The sequence below is a fragment of the Bombus bifarius genome, unplaced genomic scaffold (genome assembly GCF_011952205.1).
Source record: "Bombus bifarius isolate JDL3187 unplaced genomic scaffold, Bbif_JDL3187 scf7180000007987, whole genome shotgun sequence".
Classification (NCBI taxonomy): Eukaryota; Metazoa; Arthropoda; class Insecta; order Hymenoptera; family Apidae; genus Bombus; species Bombus bifarius.
Genome location: NW_022884369.1, coordinates 592,450 through 617,952, shown reverse-complemented (window position 1 = coordinate 617,952; position 25,503 = coordinate 592,450). Strand labels below are relative to the sequence as shown.

Sequence of the window (25,503 nt, the reverse complement as noted above, 5' to 3'; positions counted from 1 at the left end):
TTTCTTCGTTAAAAGAAATATCTTTAGTCGTTGATTCAACATAACTTTGCCTTAACTCATCCTATAGCATACCGAATATATTTAATTATCTCGATCACGTCCCCACAAAAAAAGTCCAAACGTTCGACAAAACAAATGCAACGTAGAGAAGAACAAAGGGTCGTAAAAGATTAAAATTCTTCGACGAAGACAGTTCACAAGGCCACGAAGTTCGCGAAACCTTCGTGTCCAAGTGCAAAGCCTCCGGTCGAACCGGAAACGAGCAATTGTCGCGAGGCGTTCACGCGGTTCTTTCCGCCCTTTCTCCGCCTAAAGTGGAAGAAGGAAAGGGTCGAGGTCGAGTCGTGGCTGCATGAAAATTCAAGCGTCCATCGACGCAACTCCGTTCATTAAGTCTCGAACCCGCGTTGCTGCGTTACGAGGTCCGTTATCAGTACGATCCATAGCCCGTGAAATTACGATGAAACAGGGGACAGCGCCTTGTAATTTTACGACTCGCGGCCTACTTAACACCAGGACACAGGCAACGTGCGTTTCTCATAATCGTTCGTGATCTATTCGCGCTATTGCGGAAGGGCTAAACGATTACCACCGGTCGACGGGGACAAAGTCGTGCAGGAGAATACAATGCTCGTCCGTTGCACGATCTGATACACGACCGGCGACAAAATGACGGGTCTGTTTCGTGACCGGCCGACAAATGTTCTGAAAAACGGACAGGATCGTTCTGCGCGATGAACGACCGGCTGGGAACGTTTTTGCCACACCGACCACGGTGCGGTGTCCGTGTGTTTTGTCCGCGTGAAAAAGTAGATGTAACGTGGCTAGGAAGATGGCTGTTTCCGGAAAAAGTGGATCATTATAAGGTCTGCGAACAGGGATAGATCTGTTCTTAATTTGGAAATGATTAATTGTTCTCTTCCTTTCTTTTTTCTTTTTTTCTCTCTGGTTAAGCGTTTGGGATTTTTCTTTATTGATATCGCACTTCGACTATGGGCGTACAATATACGAGATATTCAAAGTAAAGTGCTCATTATAATATCGGAGAGGTGAAATTAATTTTCATTTGTTTCCTATAGATGTGTTTACCGCTCTGTTTTATTAGTAGCTCTAATAAACTTGTATACAGTATATGAGAGTGCATATAATTTTTAGTATGCTTGTTCACAATTGAATATTCTATTTATTAGCTGCTATTTGTTTCACCAACTATTTAGTCGCATTACGTTTTATTGTGACAAAAATTTCTTTCATTGGAAACGTTAAACGTATTCGTTAGTTTCTAATTTATCTTCACTTGAATAATTCATTTCTTAATTCTGTCCCCGCGATTAGACGTTCAACTGCATTCTCTTTCGCTACAATATACTGATTGGTTCGAAAATCTATTTTGCACGTTTATTATGTTACAGATTCCGGTAGATGTATTCGGTGCAGATCCGGTAGATGATATGAAAATTCACGGTTTACATCGCCAACACAACTCGCGCTTAACCACCGTTTCGAAAACGATGTCACAATGTCGATCGCATTTTTCTCCGCAACGGCGAAACGCGGTGAGTTAAGAGTGAATTATAACGGAGTGGAAAAACAAAGGGCAGGCCGACGATAGGGTCGAGGGAGGGAGGGCGTCGAGGCGTGTACAGAGTAAAGATCCCTCGCGAACCTTTGTTTCTAGCTGGCTTGTCGCCTGTTTGCTTCCGCGACAGGAAATTAACAGCTCGGTTCCGCTCTCTACGCATCCCGTACCGTATTGTTCGCCGTGAAAGTAATCTGGGATTTGTCACGCTCGTGTGTGCCCCGATATTAGACAATCGTGCGACGACTCGACGATTCGACGATCGCTTCGCGACGGAAATTCACCGATTCCTTTGCAAGTTAGCGTGTTCCGTAGCCGCAATAATTCTCGCGAGTAAGTAGCAATTAAGTTCCGACAAGAACTTCCTTGTAATTGGCGTTCGGAAATTTCGCTACTTCGTCGCTTAATAGTTCATTGGAAACCAGATAAAGGGATGATAAACAGAGTTTGCCTTGTTTTACAAGATCCAAGATTAAAACGGAGCTGCGTGAAATGGAATAAATTCCGAAGTGAGAACGTCGTCGGTTAGGAAAATTGAATTTCAACCATTGATCGAATTATAAAAAGATTGACATTTTTACGTACGTTCCGTTAGAAATAAATTTTGGGTAGTTAACACTAAAACTACCACACCAGTCAAATTGACCGGTTTTACAATTCTATTTTAAAATTCCCACTTCATGTTATATTTTCTTTGCTCAATAATGTAATGACTTTCGCAACGATAACTAAAAGAATAATAGAATGAATTTTATTTTGTTTTTTATGTATTCGAACACTTATACCAATACCAGTGAAAATGACTGCTACTTGTCAAAGTGTAAAAGGATCCTGCAATCTGTTTATCGAAGCCCAATTAACTAGTTTCCTCGTTTTACGCAACTTTCCACACGTTTTTTTAATTTTTACCGCGTATCATTCAATATGATGATATCAGTTATCAGGAAAATTCCGGATCGATCGCCAGATGCTAACACTAGAAATACCACAGCAGTCAAAATCACTGGTTCTACAATTTTATAACTGTGTCAACCTTCGTTTAGGGATCATGGTCCCAGGTGGATTAATAATACCAAAAATCTACTACGTAACATGGAATTCCTTTTGTAAGAAGGTAATAAATCAATAAATATAAAAATATTCTATTATTACGTATTTTTTAAAGACCAATCATCTCGACTGGTTGTGGTAGAAATAGCTTCGTGTTAACTGTCGGTAGTTCTAGTGTTGATTAATTTTCTTTTTAAATTAGACGTAGTTTAGATATTTAACGTTTTCTTTTTAAATAAGACGGTAGGTAAGATTCTCGATAACGCAAGATCTTTGAAACACAATGTTAGTTCTTCGATCTAAGGTACTTTCACGCCAATTAACGATTCAAAGACTCTTACACCATGTATCGATTATCTTGCGACCAAACACTCTTCGGATCAGCAACTATTAATAACGCCATAATCTACGCATAGACTTGTGTTTCAAGCCAATAGACCGTAATAACGGCACAATAACAACGATGAAAAATAACCGTAGCTCAAAATCTAGACGTTTCGTTTGTAGGAACAGAAATAATTCGAATCAAATTTATCGTACGACGTAAAGTGTAATCGTTAGATTATCTAGATTATCGCAACGTAGTTTCTATCGATCCAAAGCGAGGCAGAGTCTCTTAAATTCTCTCCCTCAGATTCGTAAAACAAATTTCACGCTACAAGAAAGCCAAAAAGCGCGTGTTACATTGGGAAAATATGCCGGCTGCTGGCCAAAATGACTGCGACGCGTTGGTTCCAATCAGATAATGGCCAACCGGCCGTAGAAAAATCGTGCTGGAAAATTAATCGTCGCGTTTATATCCCGTTTAACGTCTTCCTGGACGAACGAACCCGCGTTTGGCACCGTGTCAGCCTATCTTGCCCCCGCGTATTTTCATTTCAGATGCGTATTCCACGAACAGTCTCGATTCGTGGCTACCTTCCACAAAAGTATTTTGAAACACGGTTTTTAGATTAGGGTAAGTTTACAAGAAAAACAGAACAAATGCGTTTTACGGCAGACACGACGAAGTACTTCCGGTTAGGGAATCGCACGTTGCTGGTAGAATTTTGGGAAATGTTGACATGAAATTTATATTTCCTTTCATTCACGCTCTTACTGTGTTAGACGATTTGTCTCGTCACTTGGATTCTTAATCTTTTAATTGTAATAATTCCTTAATTTATGGACTCGTATGATTTTAATGTCATGATTTCTGTCATGATGATTGTCTTTATGATTGGACATTCAGTCGAAAATTATAGAAACTTCTAGTTGGGGTGGTTAGAGGTGGAAGGTTAAGCTCTTTTCCTTCTAAGAGATGCCGCGAAATTTGACGATACTGTAAAGAAGATTTGTGGCCTGTGAGATCTTCTAGATCTTCGCAAGTAGAAGCAAGAGTGTTAAGGGAAAAACTTGTTGCACAATAGGCAGCTTTGCTCTCATGAATCCATCACGAGGCGCCATGCTGACAGTTAATGTTTTTAAATCGCAATATTATCCTTTCCTTTGCACGCGATATCATGCGAGTACAATGATTTTGAAATATACTTTCTGATCAGCCATTCATGAGACGCGGCAACTTACACCTCACAGAATATAAATATAAGAAAATATTTTCCATAATTCTTTCCTTCTTTTTCCATAATTTGGAAAACTGAATTCCATAAAGCTTGCTCCATAAAGTCGCGCCTTATCAACGCCGCAAAGTAGTAACTAACATTATTAACTTTCGCGTTTTTCACGTTAGTACAAAAATATCGTGACACAAGTTGCTTAATCTCCGATCGAAAGACAATTTTTATGAAAAACTAAGCTCGTAGCGAAGATAATTGATATTTCCACGTCGTATTTCCACGAATCGGAGAACTGAAGATTGTTTTAGGTGTTGTTCACCATCTACTTTTTGTTTATTACAAAGAAACGTATTTGCTCGTAACGCTTAATTGTTTTTGAAAATGTGTTTCGAAATGGGAATTGATCAAGACGTTCGTTGTAGTACGATGCAACTTAATGTAGTCGAACTATAGGACAGATACGGAATTTTAATCCCGCAAAGTAGGTCGATACCGGGTGTGCAAGTTTTAGAGTTATGTATTCAAAGTGAGCAGTTTGGTGTCGGGACCTTTTAGACTTGGTTCGCGAAACGGACTGAGAATTTATTGTCGGCGAACAATAAGAGAACAAAGTTCCGTTGTTAATTTGTGAAAACATTTTGATTACTCATTACTTTACCAGATTTGTACACGGAATATTAAACACTGGCATAATAAATATGCACGACGAAAGTATAATAGAATCCAACCGAAGAAATAACAATTAAACAAGAAATTAATTAAAGAACAAAATGAAGTAAGAAATAAAGAAACACGTATCCTTTGATATTCAATTTAACGTTCAGCTTAGGGGAATCAAGGATTATGACTGAAAAAAATAATAGAAAATTAATTAATTAATTGATACATTCGGTGCATCAAACATAGGATGATTCACGAAAGTATTTCAATACTCATAGAATACTTTATGAAAATACGAGATTGTATAAATTTTAAACGAATCTGAAATATGTATAGAAATTGCGAGATATTTATTGCAAAAATTCACTTTGCAGAGATGACCGATTCAACAGTAAATTATTTGCTATATTAACCTGTTTCTAGCAGGAATCTATTTCTAGACGCAGACCATTAAAAACTGAACTGATAGCAGATTTTAACGAGTTATAGTAAGCTCACTTAATATCCTACTGTTTCAAATAATCTTACGCAATTTCTCTCGCAATAAATTCATTACATTTACAATCTCCATTAAATTTTACTCAAAGTCAACCGTACGACCACCAAACAAATTATCAAATCTTCCGCTACGCGAATCTTAGTTGATTTACTATGGCCACGAATTGCCAAACAGAGAAGAGTCACTCTCGCAAACAGTCGGGATTATCAGTAGCAACGTTTGCCAACGTTGGAACACCCAGTAAAGAAGAGATCAGTCTCGTTCCGTGAGTCTCGTATACACGTACTCGTTCCCTTTGCAGCCGGTGGCGCGGTTTCAGCGAGCTAATTAACGTAAACACGGGGCCTTGGAGTCCCAAGAGGAAAGTTGGAGAAAGAGAGGAAGCCGGATGTTGGTCGCTTTGAAACGCTCACCAGCTACTTGATCACTTTTCGTCGAGAATGGACATCAGAGACGAGGTGGTTTCTCCTCGTGAAATTTTTTCCTCGGATATCTTCCGAGAACCAGCCTCTTGATTGTCACTTCCGGGGAACGTTTCACATCGTAAAACACGTTCCGGAAGGATGCAAGAAATTTGGACCAGATTCTCAGCTCAATGTAGGTACTCGACGGTTTGGTTAAGGCTTTTCTTTGTTTATTAGAGGATTTCCAAGAGACAGAAGAGCCGCCCTGGCTTTTGATCTTCCTTCTTTGCTATCCTCTGTTCTGTTTATGTGCCACGATTCAGGGGAACATACTCGGTAAACTGCAGTTGCACGATGAATGCCTCGTGTAAGAGAAGAAGATACATAAGTGTGGTAGCAGTGTTGGCTTTTAGTGAACAGCTTTTTTTCATGAATGAGGTGGTTTTTTGAGGAATAGGGCCATTTACGTTTCTAGAAGAGTGAAAAAGAAAAGAAAGATGAAAACCTTTGTGGGGTGTATGATGGTATAAATATTCAAACCCTCTGTTCTCTATAGATCAATTTTCCTTAAACTTTTTTAGTAGCATTTAAAAATATTTTTGGAATTGTTACTAGTTTTACTACAATTATTATATCTATTATGAACATTTTCATATTATCGCTGGATAGAGTAATTTCTCATACAAGTGCTTAAGAAAAAACACGTTTACGACAACACTTCAATCATGAAAGGAATATTTAAAACAATGTAATCAACATACACTGCTATGATTTATAATCCGCAATTAATATCCGCACGTCCTTCCAAATTAAAACTGACATCGAACCCTCAAAACCTAGCTATAAGGAGAGATCAGGAAAACAAATATATCGTTAACCCTTCAACGATCAGCCCTTGAACAAGGAAACTATCGGTTCGCGAGTTTGCTCGACGGTAGAAACCTTGCTGGTTTCCGAAATTCCTATTGTTGGTCGTGTCTTGACGACGTGGCTCGTATAAATCCAGAGGGAAGAGGGTGATGGTAGACCGCCCCCGTCGGGTTTCACGCGTTAATGCCCCGGGAAAGTGCGGAGCTGAGGTCTGAAACAGATTCGTGTGACGAGGGTAATGAAAGGTTGCCGGAAAACACGAAGGGACCTCCGTCGTGTTGATGGAAAATATCTCACCGCGGTGGAGTGCCTTGATGGAAAGCGTTCCGCTGGACGATCCTTCGTTGTCTGACACGATTTTCGGCTTGCAAACGGAAGAAGGATAACGGCGAGAATGGGCGAACCTCTTCTGACCCATTATTCTTTGATGCTCGCGAACCTTTTTGCGTTACTTTGTACTTGTTTCTTAAATAGATCATTCTCGTTCTCTCATATTAAGCTCCCTACAAAAACGGAATCCCTTTCTGTTATAATTAGTTACCAGTAAATGGTACAAACGATGTCTTCAGGTTGTGATCGAGATTGTCATTTTCTATGCTGTCACGTTATAAATCGTTAACAGTTATTCGTTTATTTTTATAAATTCGGTTAGTAGTTTACTGTGAGTGCAAGTGTATTCTGAGAAATTATCGATACGTATGTCATTAACAAGAATTTCCATCGGGACAAGGTTCGCGTGTGCAAAAGGGATTAAGGAATTGTACAAGGAAACTTTAATTATCATTTATTCAGATTATATTACGGAATGGTTTAAGTAGAAATAAATTCGAAACCTATAAGAAGATTAATAATATTAGTCGAGCTTACCTCGTATTCAAGTAATCAAGTTCTCATAAAGAAGGATACAATAATTTCCCTACCGATTCAATAGAATTACTCGTAATGAATTTAATTGAGGACAGTAAGTTATTAAATACTGAAATATTTATTCAAAAAGTTAAAGTTTCCACGACACGAAAATTGATAATGTCGATACAAGAATAGAGCTCCATATGGTATCGGTGGATCGATTACCCAGATCCGGATCGGTGACTTTTCGAAACTCATCTAACCTCGTGAGGCAGCGCGCATCGAGACACGTCTATTTCCAGAGCTAGCATACCCGGTGGTAAATAATGGAAAGGATTTCCCATCCGACGACACGTCTCGTGTCTTCATTTTACTTGGAAAACCGACTGGCTCGATCGATTTCTCGTCGCCGTGAATCGGATCCCGCCGACAACGCAACGTCTGAAATCTAGGTCGGCCGTCTCTTATCGAGCTTTTTTTCTCAAGAATCGACGGAATTGAAATATCTCGGGGACTTAGGAACATCATTTCGATCCCAAAAGTGGGCGAATACGTTGCAAAAAGTTCCTTTTCACTTAAGAAGATCAGCAATCGAGTCGCAGATATAATCGCCAGTATTTTTACCGAATACCGTAATTTTATTAATCGTGGAAATTTTTATTCTCAATCCTTTTTCTATTGTGGAACTTTCTGGGGAACGCATTCATAAGACAAAATTGTGATTTGTATGAATTGCGTTGGGAATCGGAATCCTTTTAGAAATCTCGGTTTTCACGTCTCAATCGATAGTTATAACGTATCAAATGTTACAATATCTGGGGCTCTTAAAAAAGAAAGAAACCTTCTTCTTTTTACGTTTATAAAATGAATCGAAACTTTATAACAATTCCGCCATATAATTAGAAGATACATTAGATTCCACGTTGTGTTTACCACAAACGCGTATTAGCAATTTTTCCAGGAAGCTTTTCGATCATAAGCGATATTATAATTGATGAGGGTCGGAAGGAAGCTGAACTGAAAATTTAATTACACTATGTAAATAAATATGTTGTTCGATCTAATCGTCAATTAAATTCCGCATGCATACATCGTTTTCCACGCACGCGTAATTTAAACTTACCCAGCCATTGCGATTCGATTACATCCCGCGCCGATATTTTACGGGTTTAATTAATATTTCGCGAAAAAGAAGGAGACACGAAATGGGCGAAGAGGGAGAGGGAAGCAAGCAGGAAGTCGTCTATTTCAAATTGTATCGATTCGAATAAAGTTGGCCGTACGTTGGCCGCAGCCAAAATTATGTTTACAACTATCGGACGCAATTTCCGTGGAATAATTACGGTTTAATCGATATACCAACACGACCGTAGCCGAAACTTTTCCCGCGGACGTTCCACGCCACCATCGTATTTGTATTTACGCTGACGCACAATTAATAAGCGTACGTCATCACTTTTCACGCGGAACGTCGAACGTCGATACCATTAATTGGCCCGAATTCCCTTTGACAAATTGCCCTCGTCACTCTCGTTCGATTCTCCGAGGTAAACGATCCTGGAATAACGGGCAACTCTTTTCGTTCTTTCGAAATTCGATCTTAATGCTTTTTCGATAACAAAATCCTGAATTTTTCACGTTTTCTTTTTTCTTTTCGCGACATTTTCATTTTTAATTCCGAACTATTTAACTTCAAGCGAAATTTCAAGGTGAAATAGAAATGTGACGAATCTTCTAACCTTCCATCTGGCACATTGACAGAACGTTTTTTGACAACGTTTCGACATTTAAGCACGATATGAAGTTTCTTCGGTGGCGTCAGTCGGTCGAGTCTGGGGGATTTACGAGATTCGGAAAGAATCGCTCGCATTATCCAAGCACTTTTACGTTACCTGACCATCTGTCTCGGGCGTACGCGTCATAAACGCGAGACCTTACCACGCCTTCTGCCGCGTACGAATTTTATTATACATCTTATGGCGCCATTTGTTGCTGGGACCTTTTTATTGGTCACGGTTCGTAGCACTTGGGAGACTTGTTGCGGAAAGATTGAAATTGCATGGATGTGGATGAAAAAGCAAATTTCTAATCTTATCGTCTACTTCGGCAGACATTTTCGAGTTCCGAAGAATTCTACGTGTTGATTTTGTTACAATCGTTTACGTGGCGAATTTCATGGCTGAATGAGCTACTATGAGTCACAGTGCGTATCGTTTTATGAATCATATTAAATCTTTTTTTCGACTAGTCTATCATGATATCATAAATTTCTTAGAATCAGATAGAAAAAAACAGTATCGTTTTCTGAGAAAATTATTTTTAATTAATTCGAGACACTCGAAGAACCAATATTCTCTGCTCGTGATTATTCGGTAATCAATGCACGTTGCTTGAATGATTAGAGTTTGGAACACATACCGGGTAACTTTTATAAAACGATCGATTAAGATTTCTCCAAAGCGGGAAGAAATAGGAAAAAGTCGATCGAACAAAAAATACACCGTTCCAGAAGAGAAATCTTTTCATGTATACGGCGACGTCGTAGGTGGCGGCGTCCAGGTGATCTCAAAGCTAACTCAATCTTCTTCAGTGGAACCGTATATTTTTTATACACCATCCTATTCATTCTCTATTTCTCTGAAAAATCGTATTAAGATACTTGGATGGAAAAAATGTTTGGTTTAAAAGACATTTTAATTTTAACGTTGAAAAACTTATCGCATGAAAGACAAGGAAAACGTAATCAAGAAAAGTATATACCGCGCTGTCTTTCTAACAACCATCTGTCATCCCTAAAAAATGATATAACGGAAACGAAAGTGCGCATTGCTCGAATAAAGCAGCATATGTTTTACAAATAACAAGAAATCCTTACACGTCTTTTACAGCCGAAGTTAGGTACAAACTTATGTAATAAGAAATGCATCGTTCGAATAATTATGAGCAGTAGAGTACAACTACATCACTCACATCATTTTCAGCAATAAATTACTACCAACCAACGTTTTACACGAGAGACACTATTGTCAGAATAAAGTACGTACAAAACGTATGTAGGCGAAATTCGCGTTCCCATTCAACGTTTCATATTCCACGGAATGAAAACGTTCTTGTAACGAGGTCGTATTACGAGTCAGTTCTCGAGCGTGCACACGCGTTCGTTTGTCAGAGCCACTCGGCGAGTAATATTGTCGCGAGCTCTTCGCCGATCGAAGAACTTTTTAATCTTACCGCGGCGTGAACGAGCAGATGCTTTCAAGCTTTTTGTTCGACTCGACTCAACGCCGGCCCGCCTCGAGCTTTCGATCGAGAATTTTTCCTCTTTCGCCGCGAACTTTCGCTCGAGAGATTTCGAGCAGCGCCATTCGATTTTCCTCTTTCCCCTCATCTTCCTTTCTTTCCTTTCTTTTTTACTCAACTTCCTTCTTCTTCTTCCGAATGGCGACGTATTAACGACGAGTTAACCGAGATGAACTTCTCGCTTTTTTCATCCGCACCGTTTAATCGAGTCGTGCCACCTGTCTCGCACAAGGAAGCAACGAGCGTCTTCAGCTTCGAACAATTTACACTCTGCTTTCTTCAATTCTTTAACTTGGATTAAAAATACCATAGGAATATTCCGTACAGAAATTAATGTAAAAAAAGACCTTATCAGCAGGTTGTTCTTAACCATTGAGTTATGATTTCTTTAAACATTTCGACCTAACGCCGGGTCGTAACTATCAATCGAATCTCGTATTCGGTTCTTGTCGTTCTGACATAAATAATCGTACAGTGTATTGTTTGAACGATATCGTATGACAAAACCTATATATGCGTGTACAAGTGACGCCTCGCACAAAGATTCTCTCCAATATCACCGATTCTCAATCACAAACAAAACCAAAATGGACCTACAAAGCAAGAAATCCACAAAGGGATCCATCAAATCCCTTAAAACCTTGGTATCGTCAAAGAGAAGGAGGATGCACGTGTAGAACAATATCTGGAGAAGCGAGGCCACGGTCTGATCTCCGGTTTCCGGCTGCAATCGAACAGGGGCAGCTTTCGTCGAAAAGCGGAACGTCAATTTCCTCGAAGCAACGGCGACTAGCGACTGTCCATCCATTGCAAGAAACGCCTGAGACACGGAATCTTGCTCTGGCGCGATTTTCACGCTGGATTTGTCGATTCCGTGAACGCGTCGATTGTTTCATCGCGTAAAAAGTTTTTCGGTAGTCGGGCCAGCCGAAGTGGAACCAGCCGCCAGACACCGGAAGGGGAGGAATGCGGGCCACTGCGAGACGGGAGACACGGTTTTGCCCGTGGAAGGAAAAAGTTCGGCCCGATTAAGTCGAAACGAGCGACGCGAGTCGACGTCTCTTTGGCTACTTTGCCCCGAGACGTCGGCGAACTTTCGGTTCGGCGAGGAAGGATCCCGGAAGCAACGACGTGGCGTGTCTCGACGAGAAATCTCGCGTCCAAAGCATCCTCCAAAATGCCGTTGCGCTTCACGGATTAAAAAACTTCCGGCCCCGTGTAAACGCCTGGAATGACAAGTTCTTGCGGCCGATCAGGAAAACTGGCTTCCGTGCTACGCTTGCGAATTAATTCGCCGATTAATACCTTGACTCGTGCAAGCTCAGTCGTTTCTGCTTAGCCAAATGTTTCCGATATTGGACGAAATTGAGTGTATCGCGAGAAATTGGATGATTTACGGCACGTTGCGACGTAATATAGAAAGTTTGTCACATGGGAACTCGGTTTACGACACAAGTTTATTCAATGTATGAGGAGATGAGCATTGTTGGAGGTTCTGTAATTTTGCTTTATGTTCTTCTTCGCCGTGTAATGTTCGGATAAATCGGATAAAGAATTTCTTAATTTTGATAGCAGAATATAATCGAAGGGGATTTCATTGTGATGAAATCGAACGATTCATCGAAACGGAACTCTGTGATTCACCGTAATAAAGACGCGTGAAAATGACTTTGTCGATCATCATCGAATAATTAAATAGCGCAAGAAACCAACTCGAATTCCATCAGATGACGTGGTTGCAGTTGTCGAGCATATTTTTAACAAGACTCAACCGTCAAATTAAGATTACCAAAAAAGACTCGACTATTGCAACTACTCGATCAATACCAGTTATCGAAAGTATTGAAAATAGTAAAGCCATCATTCACATCACGAAACAGCACACATTCACATTCCATTTTCAGTCCCCGAACTTTTACCAAATCACTCAGCCATCCAATTCATGGCAACCCCTATCTCTAAGAAATAATCTGCCTAAAAGAGAGCACAAAAAAGCTCTGTCTCCTCCCGTTTGTATAAAAAGAGTCGATGCGGGAGGCTGACAAAAAGCGGCGATTTTTACGCGATGACTAGCCCCATAGACGAGTAAATTCGTCAAAGGCGAAGGCAATTCGGCCGTGTGTTCCACTCGTGGTCGAGCGAACTGTGCAGTTCACAACTCGAAGGCCGAATTTTACCATGGGATTTTTTCATCTTTCGAGCGCAAACGAAGCGGCAGTCGCTTTCACGAGGGCGATTCTCGTCTTGACGCGGCGCATGAAGAGCCTACCAACGTTGAGGGATGGAGACGCTTGTCTTTCAGCTGCGTTCTCGTTCCGACAGCAGAATTCCGGATACCCTGGACGTTGAAACGACGTGTCTGCAGAGATTTCGTTCCGGATACCCTTCCCGTGACGCTCTAACAACCGGGTGGGGGCGAGGAAACGCTCACGTGCGTGCACCCGCCGGAATCGGGAGCGATACGTAGCCTCGAGGGTGAGGCTTTGTGCCAAGCGTGAAAATGTAATTTTTAGCGCGACCTTCCCTGCTAGCGTGGTTACCGCTCGTAGAATACTTTTTTGCCGCTTTACGCTATCTAAAGAAAAAACTGAAAGGAAATGCAGAGTCTAAAGACAGAGATCTTTTGAATTTCTTACGACGTTACGGAGATGGTTTTCATCTGTTAAATATAAAAATGAAATTACGGAATTCTATTTATTTAACTATGTCTATCTTTGTAACAAATTTGGAAGAGCAAAGATGCATAGGTTATATGCAAACGTATGTAGAGTATGAAAAATTGCAACTATTTTCACAGAACTCTCCTCCCACTTCTCAATCATATTCGTGTTCGTAGATATCTCATACGCACAACACACATCCTTGCCACGCGCAGGCAAATTTCCACGTGGCACTGTGCATCCTATTTCACCTCGTTACTTCTCTCTCGTTGTCGATACTTTGGTATACAAATTCGCTCGATTCTTCATCGTTCATCATCCACACGAATCTTCTCAAGTTCACCAAGTTTCGACAGTAATATTTTTACATCGCCTTATTGAATTACTGCAGACGGTAAAACACAGACGAGTACCTTCAGGAAGCTCCACTGGAACCAGGAACCGGAACAACGATCGTGAAAGGAGGATCGGTGTTTTCGCGGTGCGGCGACACGCAGATCGGCGCAGACCAAACACGGAATAATACACAAAGGCCGAAGCTCGAACAGAGGGTTGGAGGGATCGCGTTTTATTTACAGCGTGCGCGTGTGCGCGTAACCAGCGGCATTAATTGCAAAATCCCGTTTAAGTGTTAACGTAACGTTTGCTTAGGTAGGGAAATTTTGGTCAGAGGTGCACTTAGTCGACGGTACATACGGAATTTAGTTTCTGTATCGCGTTACCACGGTAACAGACCTGGCCTGACCGTATCCCGTTCTGTATCCAGTCCATCCTGCGGTCGGATAGGCCGATCCCCTCTGAGTTTCGGGATGACGTCAACAGAGAAAGGCGGATACGAGAATGAAACGATGAAAAGGGACGAGAAACGTGGACAGAGAGACAAAAGGCAAAGGGACGAAGACAAAGACGCGGCGAATGGGACTAGTTACGAGTGCGCCGAGATAGAGAAACCGAAGGGAACAGAGACGATGAATCGTTGCGGAAACTCCGCCGGGAGGAAGCGTTCAGGTAAAATCGCGAGAAACTGGACAGTTTCCTTGGCATCCGCCAACAAACTCCTCGTACCACGGCTTCGTTCGCTCTTTCCTACCTACGAGTTTTCCCCGTGCTGGCTAACGGTAGACTGGATAGGGTGATCGCTGCCAAAAGGGTGGGAGAACGCAGGATGAGACAGAGAGGTCGCGTTAACGCGATAAAACGACGCTGACGCGAATTATTATGCGTCGCAGGTTGCGATCTCTGGTGACGGGGGTGGATGAGAAGGAGACAGTGTAAAGCGATCTCGAGATGGGGACAATTGTTTGCATCGTTCAACTTGGCGAAAGTATGATAACGATCCGTGGTTTGAGGAGACGAGGAAATTTAGATGCAACGAATATTATGCGTTTATATACGCGGAATTAGCCAATTTGAATAGAAAAATTTACGTTACTGGATAAATTGAATTTCTGATAAATGATATAAAGCGAGCACTTACAAAATGAAACAAATTAATTCGACCAACACTTTTTCATCGTACGCTACTACGATGCTCGAACCAGCATATTTGTATGTTATCTTATCTAGCGTTCTATCACGCTCGATAACCTCAGTGAGCACTAATTGCCTGAAGCCTCGCATGTTTTTCAACGATATTTGAAAAAGAAACTTGGCGTTCTGTCTCATGCTGCGAGCTACGACCTGTACGTACGTAGATTTTGCCTGGTTGGCTACGAATTGCATACAGCCAGGTGCCCTCGGTGTCTAAGAGGCCGTAACGTAAAACGAACGGTTGCACGACCGTGCACGACGAATCACGGAACTGTGCACGAGTGCGACACGGTATTTACATTTAATAGAAAATCTCTCAACGGCGATCCTCTTGCACAGGGCGATGGATCCGTCGTATCGTAATTCAATAACGCTGAGTGCGCCGCGCCGGCCAATAAGAGTGGCGTGCAGTCGCTAGAGGAAATGCATACCGATCGACGTTCTCCTCTTTCGGCCTCTCCCTCTCCTCCATTTTCGTTTCGCATCTCCCATTCGGCCCTTTCGATTCGTTTTTCCGCGCGTACCCTCCCGCAAAACATATCCGGCCTGTATCCTTTGTTCGCGTCGCCATAGGCGAAACAGCAACGCCTGATGGGTTTAATTATGATTAATGCCCGTTGCCGGAATAGATTCCCTCTGGTTATTTCAAGGTGGATCGAAGGATTTTTACGGGGGATCCTTTTGTTCCGTCGTTTCCCTCGAAACAGCGCCTGGAATGGGAGGCTAATGGACCGATGCCTTTCAGACCGTAATGAGAGTTTAATTGGAGTAATTGCTGCCCCCTGTTTCGTTCCCCGTATTGTTTCACATTGTTTGTGTAACTTTCAGAACGCGTTTATGAAGTGTGAATCTGCTTTTCATTCGATTCGCGATTGGCTGCCTGCAGCGCGACCGTGGCAAGTAGAATTACTACGTCATGGGTCAGACAGGCTGCGCCACTGAACGTCCATTAAATTTCAAACTCCTGCCTCTACCTTCCTTTTCACGTGTATTCCAGTCGTGGAAAATATATGTTCGAAAAATCCTTGTTTCCTTATTTCTCGCATACGCAAGATACTCCATGGCAAGTTTTACACGTTATACGAAAAAATGTTGCGAACTTACTTCGCTTTGATGCGTTTTTGAGATTTCAAAGCGATCTTCGGTCTCTGAAAGGGTATTACGTTTCTCCCTTTAAGTGAACGCGTAGTTTATTCTCTCACGAATTCATCGATCTGAATCTACTGATTCTTCAAAATCACCTATGGTCATCTATTTTAAATGCAAGATTTGTTGAAATTCCAAACGCCGAATTACTCTGTGCCATCTTAAACTCGTTCCATTAAACCGTTATTAGACATCGTTTCGTCTGATCGTAATTAAACGAAGAACGTAATAACTCGAAAATGAAATACTCGAAACTTCTCCGAGCGGCGCGATGTTAATCCAGTAGTTCGTGTACCAGAGCCAACGGAATAATTCACGAGAACGTCGTGCCAATACGATCAAGTCACTGGACGATTTTAACACGAGGATCGTTCGCTCGCGATTAAGAACAGGCACGAGCAGCTCGATGCTTGCAAGCGGCGCCGATGAATTTTCCATCCAGCAGACCGTCACTGTGAATTTCGCGGCTGCGAAATTCTCGGCCGCGACGCGAACGGAATTTAACGCTTGACGCTTTATTGGATACATCTTAGCGACCGGGATAACGCCTCGTTACGCCGAGCGTAACGCGTTCTCGTGACACGTTTCGTTCGTTCGGCATCGAGAACGAGTAGCAGAGCAGAGAGCAGACAAAGATAGGATTTTCGTTCTGGCGGTCCATAAAACGCGGCAGAGAGGCCGGCCAAGGTGCCCGTGCTGTAAAAAACTATATAATACTCCCGGTTAATTTTTAAAGCACCACTTACGCCCGGAGGCGAGCCCCGCGCTGGCGGAAGTTTCGTTATCCCCGCCCGTGAAACACACCTTTTTTAATAATGCTGTAAAAACCCTCTCAACCTCGCTGGGAGCCTCTTGGAAAATTACAATTTTCTCTCTCTCTCTCTCTCTCTCTCTACTCCGTCCAACCTGTTTCTTTTTCCACCCTCTCCCCTTTTCTCGTGCCATCGTGTGTATCCAGCATGTAATGATTCGACCGTCTCGTTTTTCCTTTCTGCCTTGAGAGCTTCTAACGTTCGTAATCGATAAAAACAAGAACGAAGGACGAGTACGTGAACGAATCGATTTTTACCCTCTGCCTTGTAACAATGTTTAACGGTGATTTTTTATTTTGGTTAATTGATAGGGGCGTTCGAGTCGTAGATACTTTAAATTCTTCAATTGTTTATCAGATCATTCGTTGGTCAGGTAATTCTGTAATCACAAAACTAGAGGATAATGAAGGCAAATTAATTTCGAAAGACTGGCGATTCGAACGAAGGGCCAGGTCATCTTTATGGAGTAAAAAGTTGAAAGTCTTGCTAAGTATCTCATACTTACAGTGTGTATGATATATTTTTGATCAAAATTTGAAGATCTTGTTAGTAACTGATATAAAATATCGAAGATAGAATATAATATAGTTAGAAATTATAAAACATGCAGCAAACTTAAAAAGTTTTAGAATTTTAAAGATTCGTAATCCATTAAGCGTCGCAGTTGAAAATTTACAAAATTTTTCAAAAGTCTCACGTATCGAAGCATATTCGAAACGATTCGAATCTTTCAGCTTTCAGCGTTTGAAACGTTTCAAAGCGTATAACTAACTGCATGTCAAAATGTTACATGTTATTTAGAGAATAGTGAAAGTAGGCGGAAATGTTCTTTTTATCACTGCACGAACGTACGTTTTAATAAATCTTAAAAGGGAGCGAGCATCGCTTCGGCTGGCTATTAGCCTTCTTGGAGGTAGCTCCGTTGGGAATTACTGAATGGCGTGGAAGTAACGCCGTCGAGTTTCTACTTGTACAAACTTTGCCTAGTGGAATGCACAGAAACGCTTAGTTAAGCAGAAATAAGGCCCTAAACGTTGCTGCTAGATTAAATATAAACAGCAACGAAGAAGGTACAAACGAGCCCTGGCAAGGATTCGCTCGTTGCTGCTACTTGCTACCGGGGCTTCCTTTCAGCCTTCGTCTTCGCAGAATATTGTGTCGCTGCAATAGTCGCGACCCATCAAAATTATCTCGGGAATACGATTATTATGCTATTTTAGCCAAACGACTCGGGAAAGTTTGACTAGGAAGTCGTTCGAATGCTCGTGAACCCAGCAACTATTTTAACCAATATAATTTGTAATTTTGTGTATTCCTAGATTCATTCATAAAAATAATTTCTGTAAGTTTATTTATTAAAGCAGAAGAATGTATACAAGGCTTATAAATTCGAAAATAAACTTTAAAAAATATTTCCAACGTGATCACTCTTCTCTGGCCTTAAAATGGCGTTATACAATTAGTTTACGTTCTGAGTGGCTTAATCGTATACCTTTGTTAGCCATTACGATATTCGACGTTCTCTAGTACTTGGTAAATATTCGTGTACGTCTTTCTTGGATAGTTTATTTCATTTTCCAACACTGTTTGCCCATGTAATCGTCATTTAATCATCTCCAACCTTTCTCCCGTTTATTTTCCACTCGACACTTCGAAGAAACACGAGTAGCGATAAAAAATTCACGGAAATTAGGATTCTTGACAGGCAGATTGCGTAATTAAAAGTTTCCTTCCGTTCGAGAACCTTTTAAAATTAATTGGACAAGTTTCCGGAGTTGCAGCCGGGCTGGGAACAACGAGGAACCTTGGCCACGACCATCCCCTCGTTGCGGAATACATAAATAAAGAATCGTTTAACTGCATCTCGTGTGAGCCAATCGTCCGAATATCGTCGCAAGGCGCTCGATGTATCGAGGTAAATTTGAAAAAATACGATCGTTTCTCTCCAATTTCTAGCTATTTCTTTTTGCGGAACAATTTTTTTTATTTAAACGTATAAAAAAAAAAACCTCTGAAAATGCAGAGAAATTGCGAAAAATTTATTCTACTGAATACACTTTGCTGTATAAAAAATTTAGTACCTTCGAATGTGAAATTTGAGATCTTTCAATTACGCTAAAACGTACGCTGGGTTTTCGTCGTTCGCTAATATTTACAATAAGATAATAGTAATTAAAATCAAAAAATCAGCAAAAATATACTTATCACCACGTTTCTCGCTTATGATCGTCGAATATAAAGAAAATGTCGAATACGAGAAGATTAGGGAATCTAAGAGTTCGATAGGTTTCCGCATTTTGGTGGTGAAATTCCGTGATATTTGAGAGCTACCATTGAATCGGAAAAGCGTCGTGTAATTCCTACCGACGGGAATAATTAGTTCGCGCAGAAATTTCCGCTTAACGACGAATCGATGATATCCAACCGACCTGATTAGCACCGTCTCCTCTTAGTTTCCAAATGGATGCTGCTAACTCGCCGTAAATATCCTTCCGCGGTAATAAATTACTTTCACCTATTCCTATATCCAGCAACGTTTATTCCCAATATAATCCTTTGTAGTATACGATCAAAATTACGTATTAAATATCGAGTTTTATAATAGAATGACTTTCAAGGTATTTCAGTTATCTGGACAGTCTTTCCGCATCTTCATCCAAACTAGCAGAAAAACATTTAAGAATCCTTTTTACTGTGTTGTTCAAGGTAACGGAAATAGGATACTCCAAATGGACAAAGTGCCTTACGCTGTATCCCAGGCTTTCTTTCATTCCGTTCGATTGGACTGTTAAAGAAATCGTGAAAAAGTGTTTATACAGACCATGTTTCTCCAGCGTTGCTCTCTACATTGTCGGTCCTTTTTGTTTTCCATCACACAGGCAATCAAAGATGAGTCTGCTGTACGTTTCAAAACGCGTCTGAAACGACACTAAGCGGAAAATGATCGATCTCCTCTGTTCAATGCTTCAAACTTTAAATCTGAATCTCGATGATCACTTAGTTATTTCGAAACAAAAAAATAAAGGAAGAATAATTAGGACATTAAACGGCGAATTCCTTAATTTTCTGTCTAACGAGGACTCGGAATACGAAGTTAATCCATCGGAGTCGTCGCCATCTAATTTCAGCTGAAACTTGTTTGCGAAAATCAGCAGAGTCGCAAATCCATCGCGATCTTGGTTGATCGATCCGCGGGATCGAACGCGACGCCGTAACTCGTGGGCAACGGACGATCAATCAAACGGTATCGGCGCATTATCAGGGTTAAATTAGCGAAACTAATTTCACCGTGAGCCGCATTAACCCGATAGCAGGTCGGACAAGGTAAATACTGGGCCGTGATTGCGCCCGGTTAAGTGTACCTGTACGCCTTAACATAGGCTTCCAGCGTGTTTAGAGCACGCACTAATTTGCCATCGACCGCTTTGGGACCGCTGTTTATACTGTGTCCGCTTCTCGAACCGCTTACAAAAGCTTTCCTTCACGAACGCTCGAAACATCGTTTGTCTCCTCGCCAGCGGCTCGAAATATTCCAACAGGAACGCTGTGTCGAAAGAAAGCATTTCACTTTTTGAAAATATTTAACAAAAGAAAGCAACAATTTAACAATGAACCGTATCACAAGAAACGTAAAATGCAAATGTTTAACACTTTAGAAACCCTTGTGCGCTTTTCGTTAAAAGGAATCATTTGATCGTCGTAGCAAAAAATATTATAAACTTATCATTCTTGGCTATGAGAGTGAAACGACAAAATTCGTCTTGATCTTTCTAAATGACGATACTATTGTTCCAAACGAAAAGATTTTATTCTTACATCGGCATACCACACTCCATGCTTCGTTATCCTCGATTTTCTACTTCTCCGTTTCCCATTACGCAACAGAGGCATCGGAAAACCAATCTCGCGTGTTCAATTCAATCGATCCGAAGTATCATTTTTAGATATTAAAAAAAAGAGGCAAAGGTAATTAAACGAACAAATAAATAAGCATGTAATGGGTAGGAAAAAGGGGCAAAATGGAAGCAGAGAAAACAGCAGAGGAGAATTTGAACAAAACGACATGGAGTATTCTATTTTCATCGCGACCATTGAAATTAATTTTCCATTTCGCGTTGAACGCACGAATTAAATCTAGGGCTCGTTCGAGTTTCTGATTAGCAGCGTTTCACGGTCGTCGATGATTCCTTTTCTTAGCGTGCGTTGTCACCGTGTAGAATAATTTTACACGGCGATCACCTTCGTACAAGCAATCCTTTTTCAGGATAAAAATAACTGCGGCGATTCAACTCGAGCATAAAGTCGCGACAAGACCCGGCGTGAAACGATACCATTAATTATAGCAGCACGACTGACTGAACGATTGACCGTGCAATTTCAATAATTAAGTCGGACGATTAAGCGAATAATTATCGTGCATTATCATTCATTATTCTATCGAGCGTCCAGTCGCGTACGTTATCAGGTATTGATCCTACTTGGCCCGAAGCAGGTCACATACCGTTTCCAAATGTAAAGCTGGTTAATTTACGTAATGGAAGATCAGATGAAACCGGACACCAAACGTCATAATATTTCGATAATGCATCCGGCATTGGGCGCGAGTTTTCCACGCTCGCAAAACGAATGGGAACGAAAGAAGAGAGAGAAGAACGACGATAGTGTGCTCCATCGAGGGCTATGATTCCGCGTGCGCCAGATATCGATCAGTCGCGAGCATTTTCATTAAAAATTCGTCGGGTTCTCGCGGTTGATATTTAGCCCGATTCTCCATTCTAAACGCGTCTACGTCTGTTTGATCGAAATCGAATTATTCGGCCGGTTTTCGTTCATCGTATTGTTACTTGTTTTTCATTAATTGTAATTTTATCGCTAGGGGGAAATGCAGCTGATTACAATTGGATTAGTGTATAGACGAGAAGGATGATTCATTTTAATTACAAATGAATAAATATTCAATTAGCCGAGCTTTATATATACACGCGAAACAACGTTTATCGTGCCTTTTCCGGTTTGATCGCGGTGAAATATTTTATGCAATATACATATATTATATCGTAGTTTTTTAGAAAGTCGAGATTTTTCAATGCTGCTTTAATCAGTCGGTAAATGGAAACATCAGCGAGGATGTTGCGCGAGACCGATGACCTTGCTGAATGATTTTCCTCCGTGAAAAGAGGAATTCCCTTGCCGGAGGCGCTGGCAAACTTCCTCGAGGGCAATCGAAAGTTTGAAAGCGGAGGGCAAAAACAACGCGGCCCTGAGAGCGTTTCCGGTGACCTTGCCGGGGCCATTTGTCTTCAACTGGCGCGCCGGAACTTTCAATCAAATCGCAGCATTTGGAAACGCCTTCGAGGGCCACGAATGCCTCTATTTTGCCGGAAATCAAACATTTTTCTGCGAACCGTTTCTTGGAACTTTAATATCACGCTCAGGAGACGCTGCTATATTTCGATGTCTGGAATAATTGCAATATTGAAAGAGCAGTTTCTCTAGAATTTCTTCGTAGGATAAATTCGAATAAAATTGCTAGGAACAGGAAATTTAATAGAAAAGTATCAAGCGATCGCAGCAAATGATTAGAAATGGTGTACGTCAAGATTTTTAATATCTCAATTTAACGACGTATCTTAACTTTTTAAAGATACCATCCCCTTAGCGTACTATACTTAATTAACTTATAATCTTACTATTTTATGAAAACAGTGGGCTGGCTTACATCATTATTAATTTGCAATTCTCCAAACGACGAAAATTACATTGTCGACGGATATATTATAGTTAACCATCTCCGCTTTATGTTCGTACCGAGAAAGAATCGCATTAGTCGTAGAACGATCCAATATTCCTATCTGTCTTCTTTATCTTTCTCGCATACCTTAAAATCCGAACAATACCAACCGCCGAATCTAAAGAATTATCTCTCGTCACATGTTCCCCTAAAAAATCATCAACCCCAATTTCTCTCAATGGTCGTGCCGCAGTTAGAACCACGCTTAAACGTGCTACAAAGCGGAGATGCGGCCAAAAAAGTTGAAACGCACCCTGAAGCATCACCTGACGGGTGGCCGGTACCAGTGACATGACAGTAGGTCCCGTTTTCAATCGCAGAATGACAAACGGGACGACACGTGGGGCATGCGTTTGATCGCGAAAGGGGCGAGACGTAGTCGTGGATAGATAGGGTGGATTCAGAGCAGAAGGATGAACGAGTTGATCGTCGGAACACGGTCTTTTGTGCTTGTTTCTAAGGTCGACTGACTCCATTGCCGAAGGACAGCGACGAGGAGCCGTCGGAAAGCTTCTGGCCTCTCTTTGTCGGCGCTTGGTCGTTCACCCTCTTCCTTTTTTGAAGCTCTTTGTGCCTGTTTAATTATCATACACATCGTTTGAAGAGAGGAAACGGGGGAAACAGACGAGGGGATGTTTAGAAAGTTTCGGGAATTTGTAGACATTGATTATATTTGTCTTTTCTCGTATTCTTAGCGGGTATGGGTTATCAGGTAGGTTTTAGGTTCTGAGTATTTCCTAATATTTGTTTTATCTTTTTTATTCGTTGTCTAAATAGATGGAAACCTTTGATTGTTTTGCTAAGCAATTTTATTGCTTACAAGCTTTCTACATCGAAATGTTACCAAACGCTACCACTAAAAGACGATAATAAAGGAAAAGAGATAAGAACGAATAAGGTTTAGAGATTGAACGTGTTTAGATGGTCGAACAACCCTAGACTATGGGTTTCCTGAGGAAATGGCCACTCGACACCTGGCCGTTATAAAACCTATCCCCCTATCCTGAGTATTTCGACTTGCCATCTTTATCACCTACGTCTTAACGTAACTCTCGAATATCGTCGTACACGGTCCACTCGGCCGAAAGTTTACAACTATGGGTATCATTACTCTTCCCTGGTCCTTTTATTTTCACCGAGGAATCGTTATCAGCCCGCACTGTCCGCAACTTCTCCACGCGCTGTGTTGTTTGTTCTGTGTCTCGCGTAGTCCCACGAGGTGGAGGGAAGAAGGTGAAAAACAAAGGGGCAGCGGAGAAAAAAAAAGAAGAGCAGAGGGAAGAGAGAGGAACTTTATTATCCCGACTAACTCCTGGCAAATTCGTTTATTTGGCGCAGATAGCACAGCCAGCGCAAAAGTTTCGGCATTAAGGACGCTGATAGCAATGCGATGGCTGGCTGTTTTTGACGAGGAAACTCGTCGCCCGATGGTCAGCCAACTTTCTGCCGCGTGTCTACTTTAACACACGTGCAATGTCCTTTTTTTCGAGAAAAATTAAAAAGGAGAATAAATTCTCGATATACTCAACACGAATGTAATTAAAGTTATCGTAACTGAAGTGATTGGTATTCTTGTGAGATAACGAGATCGCTAGGTGACCCTTTCGTATTCGTGTTAAATTAAGATAAAGAAGAGAAAATGAGAAAGGACGATCTGTAAAGGATGACAAAAGAGGAAAAGAAAGAACGACGAAAAGAGTTGATAAAGAAAAGAACGACGAGATGGAAGAGTAAAGGTTAGAGAGAGTTCCATCAAAGTTATGTTCCTTCGACGCTTCGATACAAAAACACGAAGGATCTACAAGATTTCGTCATCGTATAAGAAAAGCCAAACTAAAAATTCCGAAATGTTCTAAAAATACAGAAAGATACGAAGGATACTGTATCAAAATGACGTGATTAGAGAGAATGGAAAGTGGTCGTTAGCAAAGTTTTGTTGAAAAATGTGAAGCATTATTTATAGGATTTTGTCGCCATACGAGAAGAGCCAATTCTAAAATACAAATAAAATAAAACAATTCTAAAATATTCTAAAAATATAGAAAAATATGAAAGATGGGCATAGAAAGATTATGAAATTAAATGATTAAAAAGAAGAGAAGATGATCATCAGCCAAGTTTAATTAAACTCGATGAGATCGCGCCCTCATCTTGGTGGCTGTTCCGATCAAGCCGACCTTAATTAACCGGTTCGCGATTTTTGGCAAATTTACAGCCTCGCCAGCATCGTTCGCAATTACTCGCGCATTTTCCTCATTCACCGGCTGTAACTCGATTGATTCGAAAACGCGGAATCGCCGGAAGGACACCGTTGAAACGGACCCAGAGTTCGTTCTCATCTCTGTATCTCTCTTTTCCTCTCCGCCTCTCTTTCTCTCGTTCGTTCCGGTCTTAATTCATTCACCGTCTGCAGAATATCGCGTCGAAACTCGAGTAATTCTATTAACGGCGGCCAAGAATGCGAAACAATTTAGCAAACACCCGCCAGACGTCCGTGGACCCGGCGTATAAATTTTTCCTTTTAATAATACCGACTAATTGCCGCCCGGTAACCGGAAGCCCGTAGCGTTCCCACCTCTAGCCGCATATTTCAAGATTCCCAGTTACTCCCAGCTTCAGGTTATTTTATCGCGAGGCACGAATTCCTCAAGTTTGTTCCGTTTCATTAGAGCCGTTCCTATTTTAGGGGATATTTAGGAACTTCATTTCTAGATCTCCTACTTCACTTTCCTTTGTGTTTTGTTGATAATGCGATAGTAAATTGAGATAACGCGAATCGAGGAGTTTATGTGAGATA

At 41.2% G+C, this 25,503-nt stretch overlaps 1 protein-coding gene across 1 annotated transcript in view; it reads left to right on the top strand.

Moving 5' to 3' along the window:
- Nucleotides 1-25,503, top strand: part of LOC117205301 — a 101,180-nt gene that overhangs the window by 10,024 nt on the left and 65,653 nt on the right. Inside the window, exon 2 of the mRNA XM_033443573.1 lies at nucleotides 1,413-1,556. Within this exon, the coding sequence (XP_033299464.1) occupies nucleotides 1,413-1,556 (144 nt within the window). The remainder of the gene's footprint in view (nucleotides 1-1,412; nucleotides 1,557-25,503) is intronic.